The sequence below is a fragment of the Lonchura striata genome, chromosome 14 (genome assembly GCF_046129695.1).
Source record: "Lonchura striata isolate bLonStr1 chromosome 14, bLonStr1.mat, whole genome shotgun sequence".
In the NCBI taxonomy this organism is placed as follows: domain Eukaryota; kingdom Metazoa; phylum Chordata; class Aves; order Passeriformes; family Estrildidae; genus Lonchura; species Lonchura striata.
Window position 1 is genome coordinate 7,055,847 of NC_134616.1, and position 23,512 is coordinate 7,079,358.

General features: G+C 45.5%; 2 protein-coding genes across 2 annotated transcripts in view; both read left to right on the forward strand.

Moving 5' to 3' along the window:
* Window positions 1-23,512, forward strand: part of PLS3 (plastin 3) — a 763,062-nt gene that overhangs the window by 73,682 nt on the left and 665,868 nt on the right. The gene's annotated exons all lie outside the window — the stretch shown is intronic.
* Window positions 1-23,512, forward strand: part of GPC3 (glypican 3) — a 139,279-nt gene that overhangs the window by 48,445 nt on the left and 67,322 nt on the right. Inside the window, exon 3 of the mRNA XM_021548345.3 lies at window positions 14,823-15,517. Within this exon, the coding sequence (XP_021404020.2) occupies window positions 14,823-15,517 (695 nt within the window). The remainder of the gene's footprint in view (window positions 1-14,822; window positions 15,518-23,512) is intronic.

The following is a 23,512-nucleotide window of genomic DNA, read 5'->3' on the forward strand; positions in this document are numbered from 1 at the left end:
AAGCTCAGAGACAAACCCTCAACATTTCCTGTTAAACACTTTTTCTTCTTGTTTTTCCTCTCCTGTATGAGGGTCGATGTACTGGCATTGCTAAACACAAACCTGCCACTTGCAAACTCCTTTTTTTTTCCTGTTCAGTTTGAGTTGCTTTCATGCTGCTTAAGCCAACAGAAATGCTTTGTTGTAGGACAGGAACTGTAGCTAGTAATTCATTCAAGAGCAAAGGAAATTAGCTTTTTCTCTCTAATTTTCCTTTCCCAGCTCTGGAATGGGGTTGGCTCTGGGGGTGCCATTACACCCTGGTGCTGGGAAGGCTGGGAGCCCCAGCCCCTGCAGGGTCCTGGCTCTGGTGCCACTCAGCCCACAGGGAAAACACGTCAGAATTTCCAGTGCTGCATCTGGGAGGAATCATTTGTGGTTTGTGGCTGTTTGGAATGGCATCTTGTGCTTATATGCTGCTCATTAGGTCTGGGAATAAATGGCATGTCAGCCTGGGCAATGGGGAAGGGTAAGATGCCCATGTTTTTAAACTGGTTGGCTTTGTTAATATATCAAGGTAAAGGCTGGGACTCCCTGAAGTCAGGTAGGGTTACACTGATGCTCAGGAAAGAAAAGGAGTAAAAATGTTCAGGGGCTTTATGGCATTGTGTCTTAAGCTAGTCAGTCTTTGGGAGATTTGGGTATATTTTTGTTTTAGCAGGGAAGTAGAGATTAGGATGGAACATGAGCGGCTTCATAGGGAAGATGAATTTGCAAAATGTTTTGCTGTCTCACTTGAGTGGAAGCATGTGGTTTTCAGTTCCCATAACCTCAAGGCATTACCAAATCATGATTAAAGCCTTAAGAACAATGTGATCGGCATTAAAATTGGTAAGTTTGAAAAATGAGGTTTTCCTTAATTTACTTTTCTTGTCTGCCAGCACTACAGGTCACAGTTTCAAGCCTTTTCCCACAGCAGCAAGAGCTGGATTGTTTTGGTTTTTTAATTGTAAACTGAGGTCTTTATTTAATCTGCTCTGTCCGAAGCTGGGGCTGCTGGAAAACAACAGATTGTGCAAGCTCTGAGAGCAATTCCAATGGCTGGGAATAGACTCAGCCTTTGTCAAAAGTGAAACTTTGGTACAAATGTCACTTATTGAAGTGGGGAGTGTGCCAGTTGAAACCCAGATGGTATTTATATCCCTTAAATAAGGTATGAAAATATTCACCTTGCAAAAGGCAGTCTCTATTTGATAATTTTGGGGAAGAAAAATACACTATTGACTGTATACACAAATTGGATGATAATTTAGGTAGTGCTTGATGATGGCAAATTAGGAGCGCAGTAGAGACATAGATGACACTTCCAGCATTTTATATTGTTACCCTTTTTTTTTTAAAGTTGTAGCCTGCTTAATTCATGGTTAATGATCGTTAATTCATTCATGTGCAATTAAAAACTCCCAATGCAGACTTCATGGAGACAGCACATAAAACACAGAGGCTTAGTTGGGTATTAGAGATTCATCTGGGTGCCTGGAATACAGAGGATCTTTGCTTTGGCTTGTCTAAGTGGTCTTTGTTTAACTGATAGCTGCTAACTTTGTTTAACTGATAACACATGTTGTGCTGTTACTGGTGTTGACCTTTTCCCAGTTAAACAGGCTTAAAATGAAAGTGTTTATGGGGAGATTCTGCAGCCCTGGCGTCCATGGACTCTTTGGGCAGGGGGGGGTTGGTCTCTGGGGCAGTGCAGCAGAGAGCTGCATGTTTGCAGATTTTAATGCCTCTTGTTCCAGAAGGCTTTTAACACACTCCCTGCACAGCCACCCTGGGCAGGAGCTGCTTTTTCCATTGCCAGTTTGAGTTTTGCCACTGTGGTTTCATTACACTTTGGTTTTCTTGAGCACATAAAATGCTGTCAAATTGGTAACAGGAGGAGGAGGAAGCAGCCTCAGGCTCAGCAGCAGCGGGGCTGCTGCTGTGTGCAAGGGGAAATCAAAGGAGTTTCTGCCCCACTCTGGAGCCTTTAGAGAAAGGCTGGGTCCGTGTGTCTGTGGGGCCTGCTCTGAGCTGCTGCTTCTGGACATCAGAAGGAGCTTTTCCAAAATCTCTCACAGTGATCAGACCGAGTTGCAAGAGAGGTGCCAGCGATGAAGCGAGTCTGTCCCATCTGATCGCTGGCAGCTTTTCCCTGAGCCGTGGGCTGAGGCTCCATCAGCCTGCTGAGAGCCTGGCTCAGCTTTGTCCACCTGCTTCCAGCTGCCTTGGAGTTCCAGGGAATCTGTGAAGTGTTTGTAATGGAAAAGCACATGGGGAGGGTAGCCAGTGTTACAACATGGCTGTGGTTAAATGTTTTCCAGAAATGTTTTTGGGGATGCAGGGATGCTGTAGAGAATTGCTCTTCTGCTGGCTGCAGCTCTGTCCCTACCTCCAAAGGTCTCTCTGTTAAGGGCTCAGGGTATCCCTAGATGGAAGTGTAGGCTGCCCATCAACTGTGGCCAAACTGCCCTGGTGCTTTGCTCTTTTTGTCCTGGCTCAGGGTAAGAGGCTGTTCCAAGGGACCTTCCAAGGTCTTTGGTGAAAAGCTGAAAACCTTGTAGAAAAACAAGAATGTTTGTAGAATGCTATTTATTTCAAACAGGAAAATGGGTTTTGATATAAATACAGGATAATGTCTGCAGAGAGGATGTTCACCACTCTTTGCCCATGTTGAGAACTAAATTCTTTCCCTGGTGCCAGACTTGAGCATACAGATCTCTCCTTCTTTCTTCCCAAGGATCTTTTCTGTGCCATGGTGCTGGAGCTCAGCTTGTCCTGGGCAAGGGAGGTTTGAACTCAGATCAGAATCATTAAGGTCTAAAAAGACTTCCAGGACCATTGAGTTCAACAATGAGCCCAACACCTCCATGTTCATCACTGAACCATGTCCCCAGGTGTCAGGTCCATGCACCTTTTGAACACTTCAAGGGATGATGACTCCACGACTTCCCACAAGCAGCAAATGATCCATTCAGAGAGTGGAAAATGGGTTTGCCCTGCTTTTTCATTTCTAGAGGCTGTTAAAACTCCCACTATTTTGTTCTCAAAAAGGATCCAGCTCTGACATGCTTGAGCCAGTCAGTTAAGTTCAAATATCACAGGAAATGAAATTTTTGGTTCTTGACAAGAAGTGAAAGAAAAATGGCTTTTCAAAGGGAAGTGTTCTTCTGGCAGGATCAGTGGTAGGCTTGGGGTAGGGGAAGAAGTTGTCTTTGGATCAGAATTCTTTGCATTTGAACCTGAGATCTTTTCCTCCTTGGTTTTTCTCCATGGATATAAAGAAATCCCAGGTGTTTACTCCCAAAGCAATTGAATAATTGTACCTAAATTGTTATAACCTCTCAAATATGTCAGTGCTTCCAGTGGAAGAGGAGATTATGGATGGGAGGGGAAGCAATGTGAAGGTTTAGAAAAAAGAATAAACCTTTTCTTATTCAGTGGAGGATGTCTGTAGAGGGAAGTGTGCAAGCAGTTACTCAAAGGTTCACTAACACATTAAACACCTGCAGAGGGCCCATTTTAGACAGGCCATGATGCAGTATGTCTTTGAAATGACCCTCATGGGCTCTGCCCTCCCTGTCCAGCAATAAACTAATTCTCAGGACTAATGGTAAAATTCTGCAAGGCATGAATTCTCAACTTAAATAGATTTACAGTGAGTTAATAGATCTTCCAGCATATCTCTTGCAACCTATTTGTGGTGGCATTATTTTAACACACACAGTAATTGAAAAAATTGTCAGGATTTACAGTCTTTTCTGTCCTGTGTTTATCATACCTAGGAAAGACTCTATAATAGACATAACATTTGAAGTATGGACATAGACCTTGTGTGGATGTGTTCAGACAGTGTTCAGTCTCTCAGTGTGGTAACTTCTCCTTGGGGAAAAAAGGGGATTTTGGAATAATGAGCAGCTAATACTTAACAAATGCCACCAAGAGGGTCACATGTGCCAAGAGTTGCAGAACAGACAAGTCAGAGCAGTATAATGATGCAGATGAACCTTCAGCTTTGGAGTTTATATATTCTGTGTTGGTTTCCACATACAGCCTTTGAAATACATTATCTTTATTTTGAGAGGACTATGATGGAAGTACCCTTTGGAAAAGCTGCTTATTTTTTCCCAGGCATATTTGTCCTTACTCCTTTTGTTATCATTATTTATAAACCAAAAGTTGTATTGATCTGGAGATTATGCGTTAAACCATGTCTGAGCAGTGGTTGCTCTATTACTGAGAAAAGCAGCTGTCATAAAACTTTTGGTAAATTTATCGATCGATACTCTCCATGTTCCTCTTCTGAAAAAGAACAAGCTGAATTTTAATTTACTGGGAACACAGCTGAACACGTGGGCCCCGTGGGGCAAGGGATTTAAGCCTGTGAGGAACGTTCCAGAGATGAATAGTGCCATTACTTTGCGGAGGATTATTCATGTTCTTGAAGGAAAGCCTCTCTGGAGCAGGCAGTGGAGCCTCCGATCGATTTCTGGCAGCTGTGGTTGTGAGTCTTGCTCTTGAGAGCCAAATTATCATCTCGTGCTCCTGTTACAATGGTTGCCTTGCTCTCACAGGGGGGAATAAGGAGATGATAAAGCATCTTCCTTGTAAAATGAGTGTTAATCAAAGCAGGGCTTTGAGCCAGGACTAGCAGGATGCAGGAGCCATGAGGAATGCTGGGTGTGGACCAGCCATGGGCTCAGCTGGGGCCACCAGGACATGATGTCCCACCTTCTGCTTCCTCTCTGGGCTGGGACCTGCCCATGCACCAACTTAGAAAACACAGTCAAAACCAATCAAACAAAGAGAACTCACAAAAAACCCCCAAACCAGCAACCCCCTGAAAAAGCCAAGCAAGCAAGCCCTGCTCAAAGAAAGACAGACAACCCACAAAAAACCCAACCCAAAAAACCTATTAACCACCCTTCCCCACAAACAAACAAAACAGTTTTCATCAAAACAATCTCCCCCCCAGCAAAACCACTGATGTTTTGGGGGGCTTCACTCAAGGTACCATAGAGGAAGGAAGAGAAGAAGTGAGTCTAATGTTTGGAAGGTGCAAAGGCTTGAAACTGGGGCCATCGTTAGGTCTTTGGAAATGGTGGCTGGGACTTGTGTGCCTGGCATGCCCTGAGTCCTGTCACAGGGGTGCTGCTGTGGCTGTGTGTCCTCTGTCAGCCCCTGTGGTGTTTCAGACAGGAGAGGGTTTGGGTACCCTGCTCCTTCTCCAGCAAATGCTGCTAAAATATTCTGCATCTGCTCAGTGGGTCAGGTGCTGCCAGGGAGCATTGGAGTGGCTGGTTCTGCCTGTGCTCCTCAAGTGATCCAGATTCACAGTCTGATATTGGAAACCTCTGTCCTTCTCTGAGGTGTCTTGAGACAAAAGCTTGGAAATCACTGAATTGCTTTTGGGAGCCTGCACATTGTTCTGTGTCTTGGAAACAGTCACTCCTTAGGGGGAAGAGTTATTCCGATGTCGGTTGCTGTATGTTGCTGAGTAATGGCTTTCCCAAGTTCTGCCAGCACAGGTAGGAAACTGATAACAGAAATAAAGGGGCTGGAGTGACTAAAGGATGGTCAACAGGTGCCCTGATATAAGTGCAAGTGCTGTGTGTTACTGTAGGGATCAAGAACTGATCTTCTGCCATTTGCTTTTCCTCAGACAGTTGAGATAACTTTAAAGAGAATTTGGCTAGGAGAGATTATTAAGGAAGGAATTTGCTGCTTAAATAAATAGTCTGCTCTCCATTGTTGGAGACTTAGCAGGCTGATAAAAGCCCTCTGGAATGAAAGGGAGCCTGGAAAGCCCGCCTCAGATCTGCCTTGCTCTAAAGTTACTGGGACCAATGCACTTCCAAACAATTTTTTTTTAACTTTTTGAGTCTAAGCTCAATTTGAGCTGGTTGCTCCCTTTATCTTCACTTATTCTGATGAATAAAGGAATTTGCTAGGCTTGCAATTTTTTTCAGGAGTTGCTTATAACTTTTAGTTTAAAATAAGTAGAACTATGCAAACTGGTGTCCTGGTCTTTAGAAATGCTTGGCTTGTAAATTTGAGTAAGAATGCATGAAATCACTTGCCCTCTGCTTGATATGTGTGGCTTGTCATTCACCTTTGAAAATGTATGCTGCTTTTTTGATATCTTGATAACCCCATTGGGTGGATGTTGCAGCCTCCAATTAGTAAAATAAGGCTGGGTGACCAAGTGATGGGGTTTTATTGGTTTTGTTTGTTTTGTTGAGTATTTTGTTTTAGTTTTGTTTGGTTTTGTGTGTTTTTATTTTGGTTTGGGGATGTGTGGGGCAGAAATGTGCTTTGCGTTCAAAAATAAAACCAAAACAATCCTAGATGTGCTTTTGCAAAATGCTTGGGTCTGTGATATTTGCTCAGTTACCCAGGGCAGAGGGGTCTTTTTCCTGAGGTTTCTGTAGTTATTCCTGCTGCACTAGGCTGAGCACCTGGCTTGAAATAAGTGTTGTAGATGGAGTCTGTTGTCTGCAGCAAATTGGAGAGGTAAGAGAGACTAGGGGCAAAGAAAATAAGTATTTGGGATTAAAAAAACAGGGAAGGTGAACTTGAATCCTGAGCCTTATGTGGGTTTCAGCATCAGGATGGAGGCATGGGGGTGTGGAGAGAAGTTTATCTTTCTCTCATCTGACAGGTTACAGCACAACCTTTGCCTCCACCACAGCGACCTTTCAGCTGCAGAAGCCTCTTGCATCCTCTCACTCAAATTTTCCAGCTTGTGCTCCCAGGGCTTGATTTGATCCTGCTTCTCCAGGCCCTTATTCCTCTTACCCTTTGATTTTGATAAAGAATCATGTTCACTCACCGCTTGCACCAGCCTCGACTGTTTGCATTTTTAACTTTGTGTGTATTAAATTTTCAGGAATCTGTTAAGCATTCACACATCTGTCATGGCACAAAGCGTTATCTTTCTTGATTCTCAGGAAAACAAATTGCACAATGGATGTGCAACCAATATTTCATGAAAAACGCCAACAAACAGAATGCCCAGAAAAGATTTTACTGCCGAGTCATTCTTGTGAGGTGCTTGCCGTGAGATTTTTTTAGTTTTTTTTTTTTAACTTTCACTTGGAATGTAGGTTCCTTGTGTTGACTTGGGTACTCCTAAGGGTCTCTAGGGATCTCTCAAGGTATCCTGGTGCCCCTCAAAAAAATATTGCTTGTCTGTGATCCATTCCAGCACTTTTTTTTGACCCTGCCTTTTGCTGTCATGACTTGTGGATGCCAGTGAGGGGTACAGAGCACTGCACTGAGCTCCCTCCAGGCAGGGTCTGGTCCAGGTGTGGGGCTGGCTGGAAATGGGGAGCTGTGGGCACCAGCATTTCTTGTTTCCTTGCTTCTGGGCTGGTAGCAGCTTGTGTTGGGGAGCTCTGCAGTTTGCATTAACAAAGTTTTTGTGTGCAGGATATAAATATTAAATGGGAGAAGCACAGTGTGACTAATTGTGTAACAGTTGGACTGTTACCTGGACTGGAACAGGAACGTGTTTTCAGGGCAGTTTGAGAGGGTATAATGAGATGGATTGTACAGTGTTTTTATTAGAAACTTCAGGGAGTGTATTTCAAACTGCCAGGGCACTATATAAGCTGAACAATTAAAAATAAATGGTTTTGCAGCTTGGTGTTCTGATAGAAACAGATAATTAGGAGAAGATGCTTTTCTGAGAAAGGCATAAGGATTTAGCATTGGCTGGTGAGCAACACTGGCTTGGAAACTTGTAGCTTGGCTCCTGTGGTAGTGAAGGCAGTGGGTATGGAGCTGGGAAAAACCTTGTCTCATTTAAAGACTGGACCTTTGTGCTGTTGGACTGGTGGTGATGGAGCAAAGGTAGAAAGTGCAAACCTTGATGGCTTAAAATTAAGGAAACAGAATAACAGAATTGTTCTACTTTTTATTACTAATGCTTTGATGCTAATCTCATAAGCTTGGGAGCCCGAGACCATAATTTTTATGGTGACAATATTGTAAAAATAATCCAAAAGGCTGTGTCATAGTTGGAAAAAAAAAGCATTTCCTAAGCTTTAAACCCAAATGTGCTCAGTGAAACAAACCCTGTAAGAGCAGCAGTGGCACCATCTGATGGGTTTTGTAATGCCATAGACAAAAGTAATTATACTGCTTAGAAGAGCTTTTGTCTGCAGATAATGTTGTTAAAAACTTGCAGTGTAGTGTAAATCATAACGGAACAAATCTGGAGGCTGCTCTTATTGCTGCCAGGGGAAATTCTCTTAGATTTTGTTTCCTTTCTGCTCAGTATATTGCAAACCTTTTCCAAGTTGGTAAATAAATATTACCTGCTGTTTGAAAAATGACTTGGGGTTCATCTCACCAGTAGTGCCTGTGGCTGCCAGGCCGTTATTGCAAACAGTTGTTCCTCTCTTGGTGAGCTCTGTTGTGTTTTGGGAACACAGGCTGTTGTGATTGGGCTGGAGTTGTCTGATTCATTGGAGATATTAGAGAAACATTTCTTCTTTTTAGAGCTCACTCACATGAGAATTCCTGTGGCTTCTTTTGCCACTTCTGAGCAGTGGCACAGCAAGAGCCAGGTCAGAAAATACTTGTTGAGCTTACAAACTCCCAAACTTCTAGCATTTCCTTGATGAACATTTGAATTCCAGTCCATGAAGGTTGGTAGTATTTTTGAGGGGATGAGCCGTTTTGGCTTTTAGATGTAAGGAATTTTTAAAGGTTTGGGAACCTTGGTCCTGCAGGAAATGCAGTGATTGCATTTGAAACAGATGAATGAAGCGATTAATTTTCCGATGTCCTGCCTGGACACCCATGCTTTCATCTCTGTGGGCTGAGAGATTCCAGTGCCCAGCTCCCTCCTGATGATTTGCTATTTGTGCCCTGAGAAGTGAAGGGAGAAGTTTTGCCATCAGCAGGGAAGTGCCAGAGATCAGGTGGACCAAGGCAGGTGGAGCCTGGCCAGACCCGAGGCTCTCTGACCCTGCAGGTATTGCTGTGCCTTGTGCAGAGAGTTTGGTGAGCAGGGACCCTCCAGGGACAGCCTGGGAGCAAACCCAGGGTCAGGAGGAGAGCCACTGGAGCCTAAAAGAGGAACTTCAGCAAATGCACTGAGCTCCTGGAGCTGGGTCACTTGCTGCCCTGGAGCATTTCCATCATAGATGAGGTTCATTGTGGGAGGAGGAGCACATTCATACCTAAAAGGCATGGAAAGTGCATTTTGTGGAGCTGGTAAGATTTGAAAATGGTCCCATGTGCAGGACAGGGAATCACTGTGTGCCACATTTGCAGTGTAGTGCTCCAAGCAGCAGCATCCTGGGGAAGGGGCAGGAAATAAAATGCATCATCATCATCATCTGTGGAGGGAAATTCAGCTAACTGCCAGTGATCTGTGTTGACCCCAAGGGAAGTTTCTGCTGCATGGAAATCAGTTTTATGTTCATTTTACAGTTTGGAATAGTGCATGAGGATTCACCACTCTGCCACAAACTCCTGGAGGAGATGGCCCTGGAGTTTCCCAAGGGCATAGGGAAATGATGGTGACACCATGACCTTGTCTAGAACTACTTGCTGGGTTTTCTCCCCTCAAAAAACCCTGAGCCTTGCTTTTACTGGCTCTTGGTAGTGGAATAACAAAGGTTGTAGTTCCTCCACTGTGAAGAGATATCTTGGTGGTCAAGATATGTGTGGGGAGACAAGTTTTTAAGTCCTTTGCAGAAGTGCAGATGGGACTTGTGAGCTCAGCTCCTGAGAGTAAGTGGGAGTAGCCATGGTGGGAGCGTCCCTGCTCAGAGGGAGTTTATGGCTGCAGGATTTATGTGTCTAGATGTCAAGAAACAGGAAAATCTGTGTTGTAGGTGCAGTTCTAATGCCTTCGTATTCATGTGCTATGGGTTGCATGGGTCACACAGTTCTGCACCTCTGCCTTTGTTCCCTTCCCAGCTGCCTGTGGATGGTGAGCTGGTGGTGCAGCAGGTTTTGCTGTGCAGCCTCTTCACCTTTGCTGAGCCTTTGCCAAAGAAGACTTGATTGCTGTGCTGTGGCACCCAGAGAAGGGCAGCTGTCCCTGTTGGAAGCTTGTCTTTACAGCAAAGCCAGAGCAGCACATCAGTGGAGGGGCAGCATGAAGCCTGTGGTACGTCCTGGTGCCTGACTGCCATGGTGGACCCTGCTGTCCCTCCTCCTGGTCACAGTGGTGTGTAGAGGTGGCTCCTGTGGTGCTGGTCTTTAGTGAGCTGGCATGGGAGGCAGAAAGAGGACAGACCTTGTTCCACCTTCCTAAACACCTTCAGCTGCTTGTGAGGCAGCACTTGCTGAGCTTGGAATTGGAGGTGCATCTCTATAGCTGCCCCAGCTCTGCAGCTGCCATCTGGTTTTGGCTCTCCCCTCTCTGGGATGCTGGATGGGAATGGCTTGCTGGGGTCACTTGTACCAACCCCTTGTGGCTCAGGCAACTGCATCACATAATCTCTTAAATAAACCTATCAAGTGGCAGACTGGGCAGGAGCCTCCTGCAGCCTGGGGCAGCCTGTAGGTTAATCCAGAGCTCCTCTGGCCTCGCTGCCGACCCCTTTGAAGTTTGCTGCAGCTTAAGAGCCAACGTGCTTTCTCAGGAAAGCTGGCATTTTTACTAAGCAGCAGACTCTTATTATCTGGGCTGAGAACACAGCGATTTCCTTCTCCTGCCAGTAATCCCCACTCAAGGCACTGTTATGCTCTTTTACAATTTATTTTCTCTAATTGCCGGTTTGCAGTGGCCACACAGCTCTCCCTGGATTGTGTTCTGGGGAATTTTTTGCACTTTGAAAGGAGCTTAGTCCTTCCCTTCTGGTTGCTGGAATCAGGCAGCAATTCCTCTCCAGGTACTTCAGCAAGAGTCCAGCCTGACAAATAAGTAATAGCCTGTGCTTTTCAGCTAGTGACTGATATCTGTGGTCCAGAGTAGGTTCAGCTGTTTCATTCATCCTTTGGGAGTCCTGATAAACTGCCCTTGACTGAGGCAGTCAACAGATGTACAGCACCAGGGCACCAGTGCTGGGCTGGTGATGATGCTCTGCCTCCCATCCTGCAAGCACTCCCTTGGTTTCTCTTTCCTGGACAGGTGTCTAAGCCACAAGCAGACAGTTTCTCCAAGAGAAATACTGTGGGAAACTGTGTCAAAGTCTTTCCTAGAGTCCTGGTAGACAACATCCCCAGCCTTTCTTAGATCCACCAAGCTGCTCACCTTATCATAGAAGGAGATGAGATTGGTCAAGCAGGACCATGACCCCACGTGGGCTGGGCCTGATGCCCTGGCTGTTTTGTACATGCCACATGATGACACTCAAGATCATCTCACCCTCCCAAGTCCTGTCTCATTTTCCAGCCTCCAGTCACTTGGGACCTCTGTGGGTAACCAGGACTGCTGGTAAATGATGAGCAGTGGCTCGTGAGTTCCTCTGCCTGCTCCCTCGGTATCCTTGGGTGGATCCCATCCAGCCCTGTTGGTGTGTATAAGTGGTGTAGCAGAGCCCTGAGCATTTTCTCCTGGATTATGGAGATTTTGTTCTACTTCCCATCCCTGTCTTCCAGCTCAGGGTGCTGGGTTCCTGGGGAAAAACTGGTTTTAGTAAATAAAGACTGAGGCCAAGAAGGTGTTAAATACATCTGCCTTTTCCTCAGCCTTTGTCCCTGTGTTTCTCCCTGCATCCACTAAAGGATGGAAATTATCCTGAGCCTTTCTTTTGTTGCTAATGTGTTTAAAGGAACACGTCTTATACTCTGCTACATGTGCATCTGTGTGCGTACTCTGCAGAGATGGAGATTGTAAAATGTGAGCCCTGCTCAGCTGTGCAGTGCTTTTGCCTGCTGAAGCTGGGGGCAAGCCTGATGCTTTGCTTTGTATTCACACTGCTTCAGCCAGACCTGCAAAACAGCTGCCTTAAATGGCAGCTTTTGAAAATATCCTTGAAAAAAAGAAATAGAAGAGAGAAAATATTGAATTATCCTCCAGCATTGAGTTTCAATAATGCTATGTTATGAGTGGGGCAGATTTTACCAGCAGAAATCCAGGCTGTGGGATTTGATGGGGGATCAGACGCCTGTGTCACGTCTGTAATGCACTGTCCCCACTGTGTCCCTGTGAGGTTCCCTCATGGGAGCACAGGGGTCTGACCTGCAAAGTTTCCTCCCCTTTGAAGCCCTCGGAGCCTGGCTGAGGGTCACTGCAGCTGCTGGCAGCTGGGAATTTAGAATTCCTGCAGCCAGCGCTTTCCAAGGAATATTTCAGAATAAGCAGCTACTGTGGGAGTTGGGTGGGAGAGATTTTGGATGTGTAAGACTTCTTTTTTATGAAGTTTTATTATTTCTTGCATCTATTAATAGGGCAGCAGGAGTCTCCATATGCTTTTATAGTCCCTGTTGCGCTTTCTAATGGATATATGCAAAAGCTCCAAGGGGCATAAAATAGACACTCTCAGCCAGTTATTATGATAAAAATTATGTGCATGTCATGACCTTTAAAGCAGTGGGACTGTGTGTGCATGCTCTCTGATACACCACTGTTCTCCCTTCCTTTCTGAAGCTCTTCTTGCTGTAGGAGGTTTGCATAGGAGCTTGGAATATTTTTCTAATCAGTGAAGAGTTTTTTGGCTCTGATGATAACTGGCAAAGCACAGAGGAGCGAGAAAACGGAGAAGTGATGGCTTTTTCTGAAGGGAACTAACAGAGAAGAGGGTAAAGGCGAATCATGAGGCACAGCATGAAAATCCTGGCACCGTCTCCACTGCTGTCAAAAAAAAAAAAAACCACTGGTCCAAAATGTTCTTTGTGCTTTTTGAGGCAAAAGCTATTCTAGTGTTCTTGAGAATAAAGAGTGGGGGGGAAAAAGTTTTGTAATCCACGTGCCCTCTTTAAAGAGACTTTTTTTTTTTTTTAACTTTTAATAGTACAACCAGAATTTCGTACAGTGCAATAGTGCAACTGCTCTGCTTGCATTGCCCAGTCTGTGTCACACTTGCTGCTGTCTTGCCTGGAGAGCTTTGCCATCCTCTGTCTGGGGTGAGGAGCAGGATGCTGGCTTCTATGGCAGGGAGAGAGGGGCCCTGTGTCCCTGCACTGCTGCTTGAATCTGTGCTGTGAGGAAGGAAGGAATGCTGTCCCCTGGGAACACAGATGGGACATTCTGGCTTGCTGGGACATTCCTGGTGTGAGTGTCTGGAGCTGTGGACAAAATGCTTCAGCAGCATGCCTGGGAGGTGTGCAGGCACCAGCTGGGATGGAGACACTGCTTGCAGAAGTATATCAGTGGTTTCTGCTCTGATCCCTGCTTTCACCACAGCTTGGATGGGGAGCAGCAACAGCCCCTTGTCCTTCCAGGCATCCCTAAATAGGGAGAACCCAGGAAGAAAGAGCTGAAAGTCCTGGAGATGTGATGGTCTTGAATTCTCCTGAGTAAGCAAGAGGTAGTGCAGGGCGAGCAGCAAGGCCCAACATTGCTTGTGGCAGTGTTGATACTGAACCCCTGTGGAGATGTGTCAGGCCATGCTCAGCTGCGTTCCAGCCTTAACAAATGGGGGAGATAACTCTTCTGGCTTTAAAAATTAAACATTCCCTTTAATTATTGAACATGAATAATTTTCATGCAAATTGAGCCAGGATGTGTGTTTCCAGAGTGACAGAGTTGAGAGCAGTTACATCGTGGGGTGTCAGTGACCTGTGAACTGAAAGGCTGTTCATTAATTTTAGCATTTTGTGAATAGTACCCTGGAGAGTGGGACACAGGCTGGCAGAGCAAGCTGGCCAAAGAAAAAGACTTTTGTTTGCACTGATGGCCTCCCCTTCCAATGCTTTAAGATGCCAACTGGTGTGTGTATGTGTACACACACCAGTATGTTGTCCTTCTATAGTAGGGTATGGATATTTGGGAAGCCTCCTGGTGTGGAGGGCTATAATGAAAGGAATGACTGTGGGGGCTTCCCTGCTCACCTCGTGGAGGAGATGTGGGCTGAAAGTCCTAAAGTTTTTGAAGGCAGAGGTGGGAAAATGCATTGTGGTTTTTCCTAGCAAAATGACAGTCTCTGTCTAAAACTTGAATTTCACGGGACAGTGTGGGACAGCTTGATGTGTATCAGAGTGTTCCTGGCTGGGCACCCACAGGGGGACATGGCACCACTGGCTCTCAGCACCACTTTGGACAATGAGCAGTTCCCATCCAGGGCAGATGAAACATTGGATCTGCATCTGAAGTGAGCCTGGTGCATTTAGGAAAATTGCAGTACTCTGGGGGCTTTTCCAGTGCCTTTGAGGACACTTGGTGCAGGGTACCTGCTGGGAAGAGAGTCAGAATATTGTCTGTGATGAACTCCTATAAACATTTTGCTTTTCATAATGGAATGTCAGCATTTACTGTTTCCTAATTTTAAACACTGTACAGTTTGTCAAACATTTATCTCTGCCTTAAATTAAGTCTGGAGATAGAATTCCTGTTAATTTCAAATCAATATGAAAGGGGGTAAAGAAAGAAATTGCAGTCCAGCCCTTTTCTTGAATCAATATTTTCTTTAAAAGCTGAAATGTTAACTAGATCATAGGGTTTTTTGCCATTTTGAAATGTAGCTTCTGTTTAAAGAATTTATGCATTTCCCCTGGAAATTGCTGATGCTGGTGTTTTGCAGCAGGCACGGCTGCCAGCAGGTGTTTGACCCAAGGCAGGCAGGATGGGGCCAGTCCTGGCAGCAGTGATGTGGTAGAACATTATCCTCCCTGTTTCTGGGCTCATCATCTCTTAGTAACATTTTTTTTTTTGTTGTTGTTGTTGTTCTGTTTTGCAGAAGCCTTCGAAATTGTAGTGCGGCATGCAAGAAACTTCACCAACAGCATGTTTAGGACCTACTACCAAAGCATGGGGCCCAGGGCTCTCAAATTTGTTGGAGAACTTTTTACTGATATCTCGCTGTACATATTGGGCTCTGACATCAGTGTCAATGACATGATAAATGAATTTTTTGACAGTTTATTCCCTTTGGTTTACTCTCACTTGATTAACCCTGGCTTCCCCGATCCCTCTGTGGAAATGAGTGAATGTCTGCGGGCGGCCAGGAGGGACCTCAAGGTCTTTGGGAACTACCCCAAGACGATGATGACGCAGGTGTCCAAGTCCCTGCAGGCCACACGAGTCTTTCTGCAGGCGCTGAACCTGGGCATCGAGGTGATAAACACCACTGAGCACCTGAAATTCAGCAAGGACTGCGGGCGGGCGCTGCTGAGGATGTGGTACTGCTCCCACTGCCAGGGGCTGCTCCTGGCCAAGCCCTGCGCCGGCTACTGCGGGGCGGTGATGCAGGGGTGCCTGGCGGGCGTCCTGGACATCCATCACCTCTGGAAGGAGTACATCCAGGCTCTGGAGGGGCTGACCAGGGGCATGCATGGCATCTATGACATGGAGCACGTGCTGCTGAGCCTGTTCTCCGTGGTGCGCGACGCCGTCGTCCACGCGCAGAAGAACGAAGGGAAGCTCTCCACAGCTGTGAGTAGCTCTCTGCAGGTCCCCGGGCTCTTTGCTGTGGCTTATGCACAAACTCTTTGTGTTGAAACCAAGCTGTACCTACCTTTCCTCCTGCCAGCAAATGGCTCCAATTACCAACACCTTCCCACCCCCTTCTAATCTTCCAAAAAACTTTTGGTAGCATTTGAAACTGGTGTTTGCATGGCCTGGGTTTCCATTAAGGGTTTTGCCTCTTTTTAGGTTTGTCAGAGCAGAAGGGTCTGGACTTGCCCTGGGGTGTGAGATTGGGAGCTGAGATATCCCAGCATCTTCAGTTTGCCCTGAGTGCTGTGCTTGCCCTGGGTAGCTCTGGAAGGCTGGTCCTGCTCTCCAGGTGTCCTCTACCTCCTTTAACATCACAAAATGTACCCCCAAATAGATGCCAGGCAGAGGCATGTGCTGTAGCATCTCCTGATTTACCAAAAAAGAGCTGATTCACCATTTTTTAGTAACTCATTCCAGTTTTGGGCTGCATTTAATGAGATTATTTCTTATTTTTATTTTACTCTTTAAAAACACATTTTGGGAATTTCTCAGCCTCCTGGGAAACTGAGTCTGTCTTGTCCTGAAAATCCTGCTGCTCCATTTGAACACCAAGGACAAATGTACTGTGATACTATGGCTTGTTCTGCAGAGGAGATTTTCCTTGAGACACAACTGAGCTGCTCCATGTGGGGAGGGAAGAGTTGGAGGTGGGGCAAAGGTGTGGGAGCGTTGTAATAGTTTGCTTAAAACCAAAGATGATTAAAATCTGACACTGTTTCCCTGTTAGCTGCTTGTTCCTGCCATTCTTGACTCCTGTTTACAAAAGAGCTGTGTTTATGTAGGTCACTGTACTACTTGCACTGTAAGTAACTCTTATCTTTTTTGGGGGGTGCCATGGAAATGGATCAGCTTATGGGCTTTGAGCTGTGTGGCACTAAGCCAGCAGCCCTCTGTGCTGCTCTCTGTGCTGGCTTTGCTCAGCCACCACCCTTGTGCAGGCTGTGAAACATGGTGGTGGCACTCGGTGGTTTCCCAGCCCAGGAAGTTTGGCTCACATGGAGCAAGCTTTCTCCACTGCTTAGAAGGGTTTAGGGACCAAACTGCACTGAGTTGATTGCTTTTGTGTTGGAGTGAGCAGGAGGAGTCTGTGGCTGGGCTGGGTGTTGGTCACCTGGGCAGGTGGGCCCAGGACTTGTGGGCAGCATGGTAAGCTCCAGGGAACAGTGTAGGACATTGGCTTTCAACCTGCCTGAGTCCCTTTCTGCAGAAAATCACTGTTTCACAGCAGCCTGACAAGCACTGCTTGTGCAGGGAGGTTCTAGCTCCCACAGAGCCAGGGGAAGTTCTCAATCAGCCAGAACCATCTGCCAACCCTTTCTGGAACAGCAAAGGAGCAGAGATGTAACTGTGGGTTTACCTTGAGTTCAGGTGAGATGGAGAGTTCACGTTACAGTGGATAATGAGAGAAAACCCAGCTCAGCTCTAAGCCCAGTTGGCATTTCCAGGGCAGTAACAAACAAAACTTACTTCTATATGTGAGCCTGTTTAATCTCAAAAGATTTATTGACATATTCAACTGTGAGCAAGAGCATCCAACATGTTTTACATCAGTGGGCCCACCATGTGTGTAGGTGCTAAGGCAGAGCAGAAGCATTGTGCTTGTGGGCTGTCTGCCAGGTTTTGTGAGCACTGCTGTAAGGCCTGAAAGGATCAGTGTTCTCCCATATCTTTCTTTTATTGGCACAGCAGCAAAAATGCACTTTTTCTTGGAGATGCCCACGACCATAGTGAACAAACATGACTGAATTCAATATTACTGAATACTGAGACCTTGATCTGTCCACAGAGAATGAGTTTGTGGGAGGACAAGTAGATGGAGCACCACTAAAGTCAACACAAAGCAGTAGAGCTGCCCATCCTCTGCCAAACCAGAACATAAATTGACTTCTTTACAATAAAAATTACTGGGCATTACAAAACCATTCAGTGCTTTTGTACTTGGTAAAGCTATTGGAATTCATTAGTGCCCTATGTAGCTGGGTACTTATTTAAACATAACTCATCTTGATTTTTTAATACTTCAGTGATTCGTTTCTTTGCTCTAGAGACATTTTTGTGTTAATGGAGTGAAGGAGAAAAAATCCAAGCCAAAAAAGCCAGTTGCCTGGCAATTGTCACCAAAAAAGAATGGCCACTGGGTTTTTGAAGTTTGTTTTTAAATCACTGATGTTGCTCAATTAAGGGTTTTATGTCAGACCTGAGCCCAGAGCAACTTTTTTTTTTTTTTTACAAGTGAGAGTATGAGCTGTTCAGTGGAGAAATAAGGCAATAATGGAAGCATACAGTATTGCAGAGGGCTTACTCTAACAGCTGAGCTGCATCAGGACCTGGGGTAAATATCTTTGTAAGATATCACTTTGTAAATGAAAGAATACACCTTTTTTTTTTATTTAGTTGTGCTATTGATGAAAGTTTCTCTGTTAAACTTATCAGCACATATTGAGTTTCAAAGAATACACTTGGAAGCAAACAGTTATTTTTACTGTAATTCTGTAAATATGATTGTTTTTAGACACTGTAGCCATACCAAAGTATGAAATGCCACAGGGCTTGTCTTGGAAAATGTGAGGTTTTACACTCACCCTGGCTTCTCATACTGACTTCTTTTATTACTGACCTTGGCCACCACTTCTTCTGTAGGCAAAGAACAGTTCACCTGCATGGTATTAAGAATAATGACAGGTTATTTAATTGTCATTAAAATCCTCTGGAATTATGGAAAACTTATCTTCCATGCCCATAGTGATTATACCATGAAAAACAGCACTACTGCCCTTGCCTGTCCTTTGGGCTTTTTCTATTTTTTCCAGTGTTGGTGGCATTTCTGCAGCAGTGGCTTTCCCCCCTGGTAGTTCAGATCCTCAGGCATGTTACCTGACTGAGCATCTTCTCTCCACGTGGTTGTTCCTTATTCCCCCTTGCCCACCCCCTAGGCTGGGTGTGGGATTCACACACAGACCTGGACCCATCTGCAGCTTGGAGCAGGCCTGGCTACAGAGGGCTCATGAACTGAGCTCCAGAGGTGTTGCAGAGCCTCCAGGTGGGTTTCTGGGGAGCTCTGCAGTCTCCAGGAGGAGGAGGTCATGCTGCTGTAAATGTGCTTTTGGGAAGTGTGTCTCCAGGCATGCATTTAAATGGGAGCCTGTGTGTTGTTCCAGGTCTGTAAACAGCCGTGCAGAAGAGTGAATTCAGTAATGTGGTAGTAAACAGTTCCCATCCCAATCCTTGCTTTAGTAGCTAATTTGTCAGCCATGGTGTGTGTTAGGGCTTTATTATTTCTACAATTTGTCTGCTTAAAAACTTCACCCCTAAAACCTGCTATTAAAATACTTTATCAAGGAGGCTGACTCTCAGGACACACTGGGAAAAAAATTTGCTGTCTAGGTCCATATCTATATTAATTTTCTAATCTCCTACCTTTTCCCTGGTTTACAATCTGCCTAGTATGTCCACCTCTTAAATCATGAGTGTAGGAAAGAATGATTTTAGTCAATCTCTTTGTGCTTTTTTACCACAAACCAAGACAAGTTGGAGAGATGCAGTACAAATAAGCTTAATAAAATATTCAACCCCAATACTTCCAAAAGTTAAATACTTTCTCTGTTATTGGAATTACAAGGGAGACAGGGGATCTTGTATAGGTAAAGTTGATCTCCTCTTGAGGTTAGAATGAGGGAATAGTTTAGGTTGGAAGGGACCTTAAAGATCATCTGGTTCTGAGCCCCCTGCCATGGGCAGGGACACCTTCCACTATTCCAGGCTGCTCCAAGCCTCATCCACCCTGGCCTTGAACATTGCCAGGGATGAGGCAGCCACAGCTTCTCTGTGCTTGTGCCTCACCACCCTCACAGTCAAGAATTTCTTCCTAATATCCAACCTAAACTTCTGTCAGCTGAAAGCCCTTCCTCCTTGTCCTATCACTCCATGCCCTTGTAGTAAGTCCCACTCCAGCTTTCTTGGAGCCCCATCAGGCACTGGAAGGTGCAGTGAGATCTCCTGGAATCTTTCTCTTCTCCAGGCTGAGCAGCCCTGACTCTCTCGGCCTGTTTCCTTAGCAGAGATGCTCCAATCAACTTTGTCACCCTCACTCCAGCAGATCCGTGTCTTTCTTATCTGGGGGGGCCTTGGAGCTGGAGGAGATACTCCAGGTGGGATCTCACTAGAGTGGAGTAGAGGGACAGAATCCCCTCCCTCACCCTGCTGCCTACCCCATTTTGATGCATCCCTGCTGCTCAACCCCTGCTGCTCCCCTTGCAGTTGTTTGTGCAGCTCTGCCTGCAGAGCATTGCCCAGAAAGGAAAGAACAGGGAGCTCAGCAAAGTCTTTTTTTTTTTCCCACTCAGAACTGGTGACTGAGTTTCTAGAAAATCCAATTAAATTGCAAAATTAGGCAGAGCTTTGTTCAACCACTTGCATTCATCAGAAGGAGGGAAGCAGAAAGGTGGCAGTGCTATATGGGAACAGCATGCAATTCCCAATGTGCTTGTCCTGTGAGCAGATCCCTGCTGCTTTACTTTCCTGCAAACACCTTTAAAAGACTGTTTAGGTCTGGGTTAACTAGGTTATACAGCTGTGCTGCTGGGTGCTGTGGAGGTGATGCCATTGTGCAGGCTGGGTTTGATGTTATCCCAAAGCTGAAGTGCTCATCTCACCCAGCTCAGGGAGAGTGCTTGGTGTGACCCCAGCTCTGATAGCCTCAGAGTCAGGAAAACTGGACCCTTGCTTCCCTAGTTTTTAGGGAATCCTGGCAGGGAGTTCATGACTGTGTTGTAAAGATAACGAGGTACTTTGGTTGATTGTAGCACCGCAGAAACATTGCTGCAGTGTGTGTTCAAAACAGCAGTTCCAGCAGATACACTGGGTTGAAAATCAAGAATATGTAAATAAAGGGACTTTTGGCACCCGGGAATGAAAATGTCACCCGTTGCCATACACAGAGATTTAATACATTTGTCAGCAGTGATGCCAGGCTGGTTTTCCCCAAATACTGCCCAGGAGCTGCTTTTGGGGCCATCTCACCTGGTGACATGCTGGAAGCTGCTTTGCTCAGCAGGTTGCACCGGCAGGGAGCTCTGCTGAGTTTTCCTACCTGCTAATGGATTTTTCTGTCTGTACTAGAGCTGGCAAGAGATTTGTGGGGAAAGCTTTGAAATTACAGTGCTGTTTGCAAAGTCCTTCCCTCTGAGACACCAAACTCGGTTTCTTTGTACTTTTAATGTGGGTTGCTTTTTGTTGGCATCTCTCCTGGGAGAGTCAGCTGGATGTACAGCCTCTGTATTTTCAAGTTCTTTATTGGCAAAGTTTAATCCTCAGGCTATTCTCTAATACTCTCTGGTAGCTAGCTCCATTTTTCACTTAAAGCTGGAAATACAGGAGAAGTTTTAGTTTTCAGTGATCTTAGACCCCCTCAGAACTATCCCAAGGTGTGTGTATCGTGTATTTTGTTATCTATTTTGTGATAGGCAGTGTAAGGTGCCTGATGAGTGTGTTAAAGCAAGCATCTGTTCCCCCTGCAGGATGAAAATAAACCTTATTATGAGGGCAGTATCAGCAGCATTCCCATTCCTGTGAAAAGACCTTGGGAGTACTATGATTAGTTGTCTGAAGAGGTTTCAGGTAGTAAAGATTTTCCGACACTTGGGGTAGCATATGGCAAAGCACTGAATTTCAAGGTGTTGATTTTGAGCTAGAAATCCCCAGATTGGTGGCTTGGCTGGTACTGGAAGAATAAGGACAAAAGTTATTCATACCTGCATTTTTGTAACCCAGTATCAACAATTTTGATCCACTCTGCTACAGGACTTAAATCTCTGGTTTAGTGTTCAAACACACAATAGCAAATTAGGCACCTGCAACTCATTCTTGGAAGGGACTTTGGCATGAATGGTCTTGACCATCACTTGCCTCTCTAGGAGAGTGAGACTCGGGTTATTTGCAGCCTAGTGAAAGCTTTTCCTCTTGTCTGGCCTGGGAGGGAGATCCTTGGTGTCACAATTAATTAATTTATTCACTGCTAGCAAGAATTTTGCCAGTGAGGATGCAGGGTAGCACTTTTGCCTGTGAGGATGCAGGTAGTCTTTGGTCAGGGTTGTCCTTTTCCAGTGTGGGCAAAGTGGCACGCTGGTGTGCCCTTCTGCTTGCCCTGGTGGCATGACAAGGCTTTGAATCAATTTGTCACTGAGTGGGGCTCTGCAGAGCTGCTGGGTGGAACCAGTGGCCAGTGATGCTCAAACCTGTCACTGCAAAGCCAGAGGAGGTGGCACTGAACATCAGCAGAGGTTTAATTTAAAAATAGTGTTTGATTTTGCTTCTAGTTGTAAACTTTTATATTATAGTCTTCTTTTTTGTTCTCCTTTTGTCCTTTTGACTGGACATGTTCTGGCCTCTGAGATGTGCCATTTCAAGGGAATTTGCAGTGGGGCCTTTTTTAAAAATAAAAAGTAGAAGGTGCTGACAACACCCCTTCTTCCCTGCATGCACATATGACAGCACATGGAGCATCCTTTGACAGCGTGTTAATGTCCAGCTTTGCACTGAAGACCACAGGAATCTGTTAACTTCAGTCTTGAGACAGATCACTTGGCTGGTGGCAACTTCATCCCCACTACTCTGCAGCTAAGAAAGAGTTTTTTAAGGCTGCTGCATTTTATGGGTGGGAATATCATAGAGCACCCACTGAGCCTGGCTTGATCTCCCTCCAAGATCACACATTGCCTGCGTTGCAAATGAGATGCACACAGGTTTGTGTGTGATGGGATATCTTGCATCTTTTTCAAGCTGAAGTCAGAACAAACCTAAAGACTTCATGCAGATTAATTACTGGTTCTGTGTAGCTGTCTGCATGTACTGTGGCTTGCCATGCTGCTTGTTTTAGTGGAGGAGCTAATTTGTTGTTTTGCAACTGGCTCCTGAGTGTTTAAAAAGATATTTGGTTCTGAGATGCCCTGGCATCAGTACAAAGAACTCTCAGAGTAAGTGGGGCAGGATACAGTCCTAACAGCTAAAAATGAGGGTACACAGGTTTTCAGTGTTTTGCAGCTTTCTGCACTGCACAGAACAGCTTCTTTTTTTCTCATCTCTTTTCTTTTTCCTGGCTCCCATCACAGCTGGCTTGGACAGCTGGACCTGGGATGCTTTGGGATGTAGGAGAGGAGGGAGCTGTGGTCATGCTGTGCAAAGCATTGAGGGAGGGGATATATGGGATGCCTTCCTTCACCTCTGAGCTTCAAGTGTTGATATTTCAGGCTGTCTGATTGTTTAAATAAATTGTAATGGTCAAGGACATAATGGGAGGTCTTGAAATAGATTGGATTTAAGCAAGAAAAAACCTGAGTTCTAGTCTGAACCAAAGATCATCAGAAAGCTCCCTCCAAGTGTCTTGAGGCTTTGTCTGCATCAAAAACTATGGGAGATGTGCTGGCCAGGGAAGAGCTGCCCCTCTGAATGGGGAGGGCTGGGGCACAGCCCTTTCACTGGGGCTGTGTTTGCAAATGAGCTTTGCAGCTGAACTTCTTCAGAGATAAAGCAACCCCATGCTCTGGGTCCTTGCTGAGATTTAGATTTGGTTTACCTGAAGGATGCTACGAGCTGGTGGGTAACAGAGCAGGAGACTGTTAGGTGTGAGCTGATCCCCCAGCTTCTGAGGAGCCTGCAGAGGAGTGATATCCATGGCATGACCTGCCTTTATTCTTATTTAACTCGGTCCCTCCAGATGTGCCATTGCCCTGTACACTTACTGTGGAATGGTGGAGCTGCCTGTGGAATTCTCTGTTAAAATCCCCACACACCTTTTTTTACCAGAGAGATTAAACCCCTGAGCATCAGCCCTGCAGACACGGCTCCCTGCTTGCTGCCCAGATTACTGCAGCCTCCTGCAACCCCCATTAACATAGATGCTTTATTAGCAAAATACATTCTGGCCCATTTCCTTTC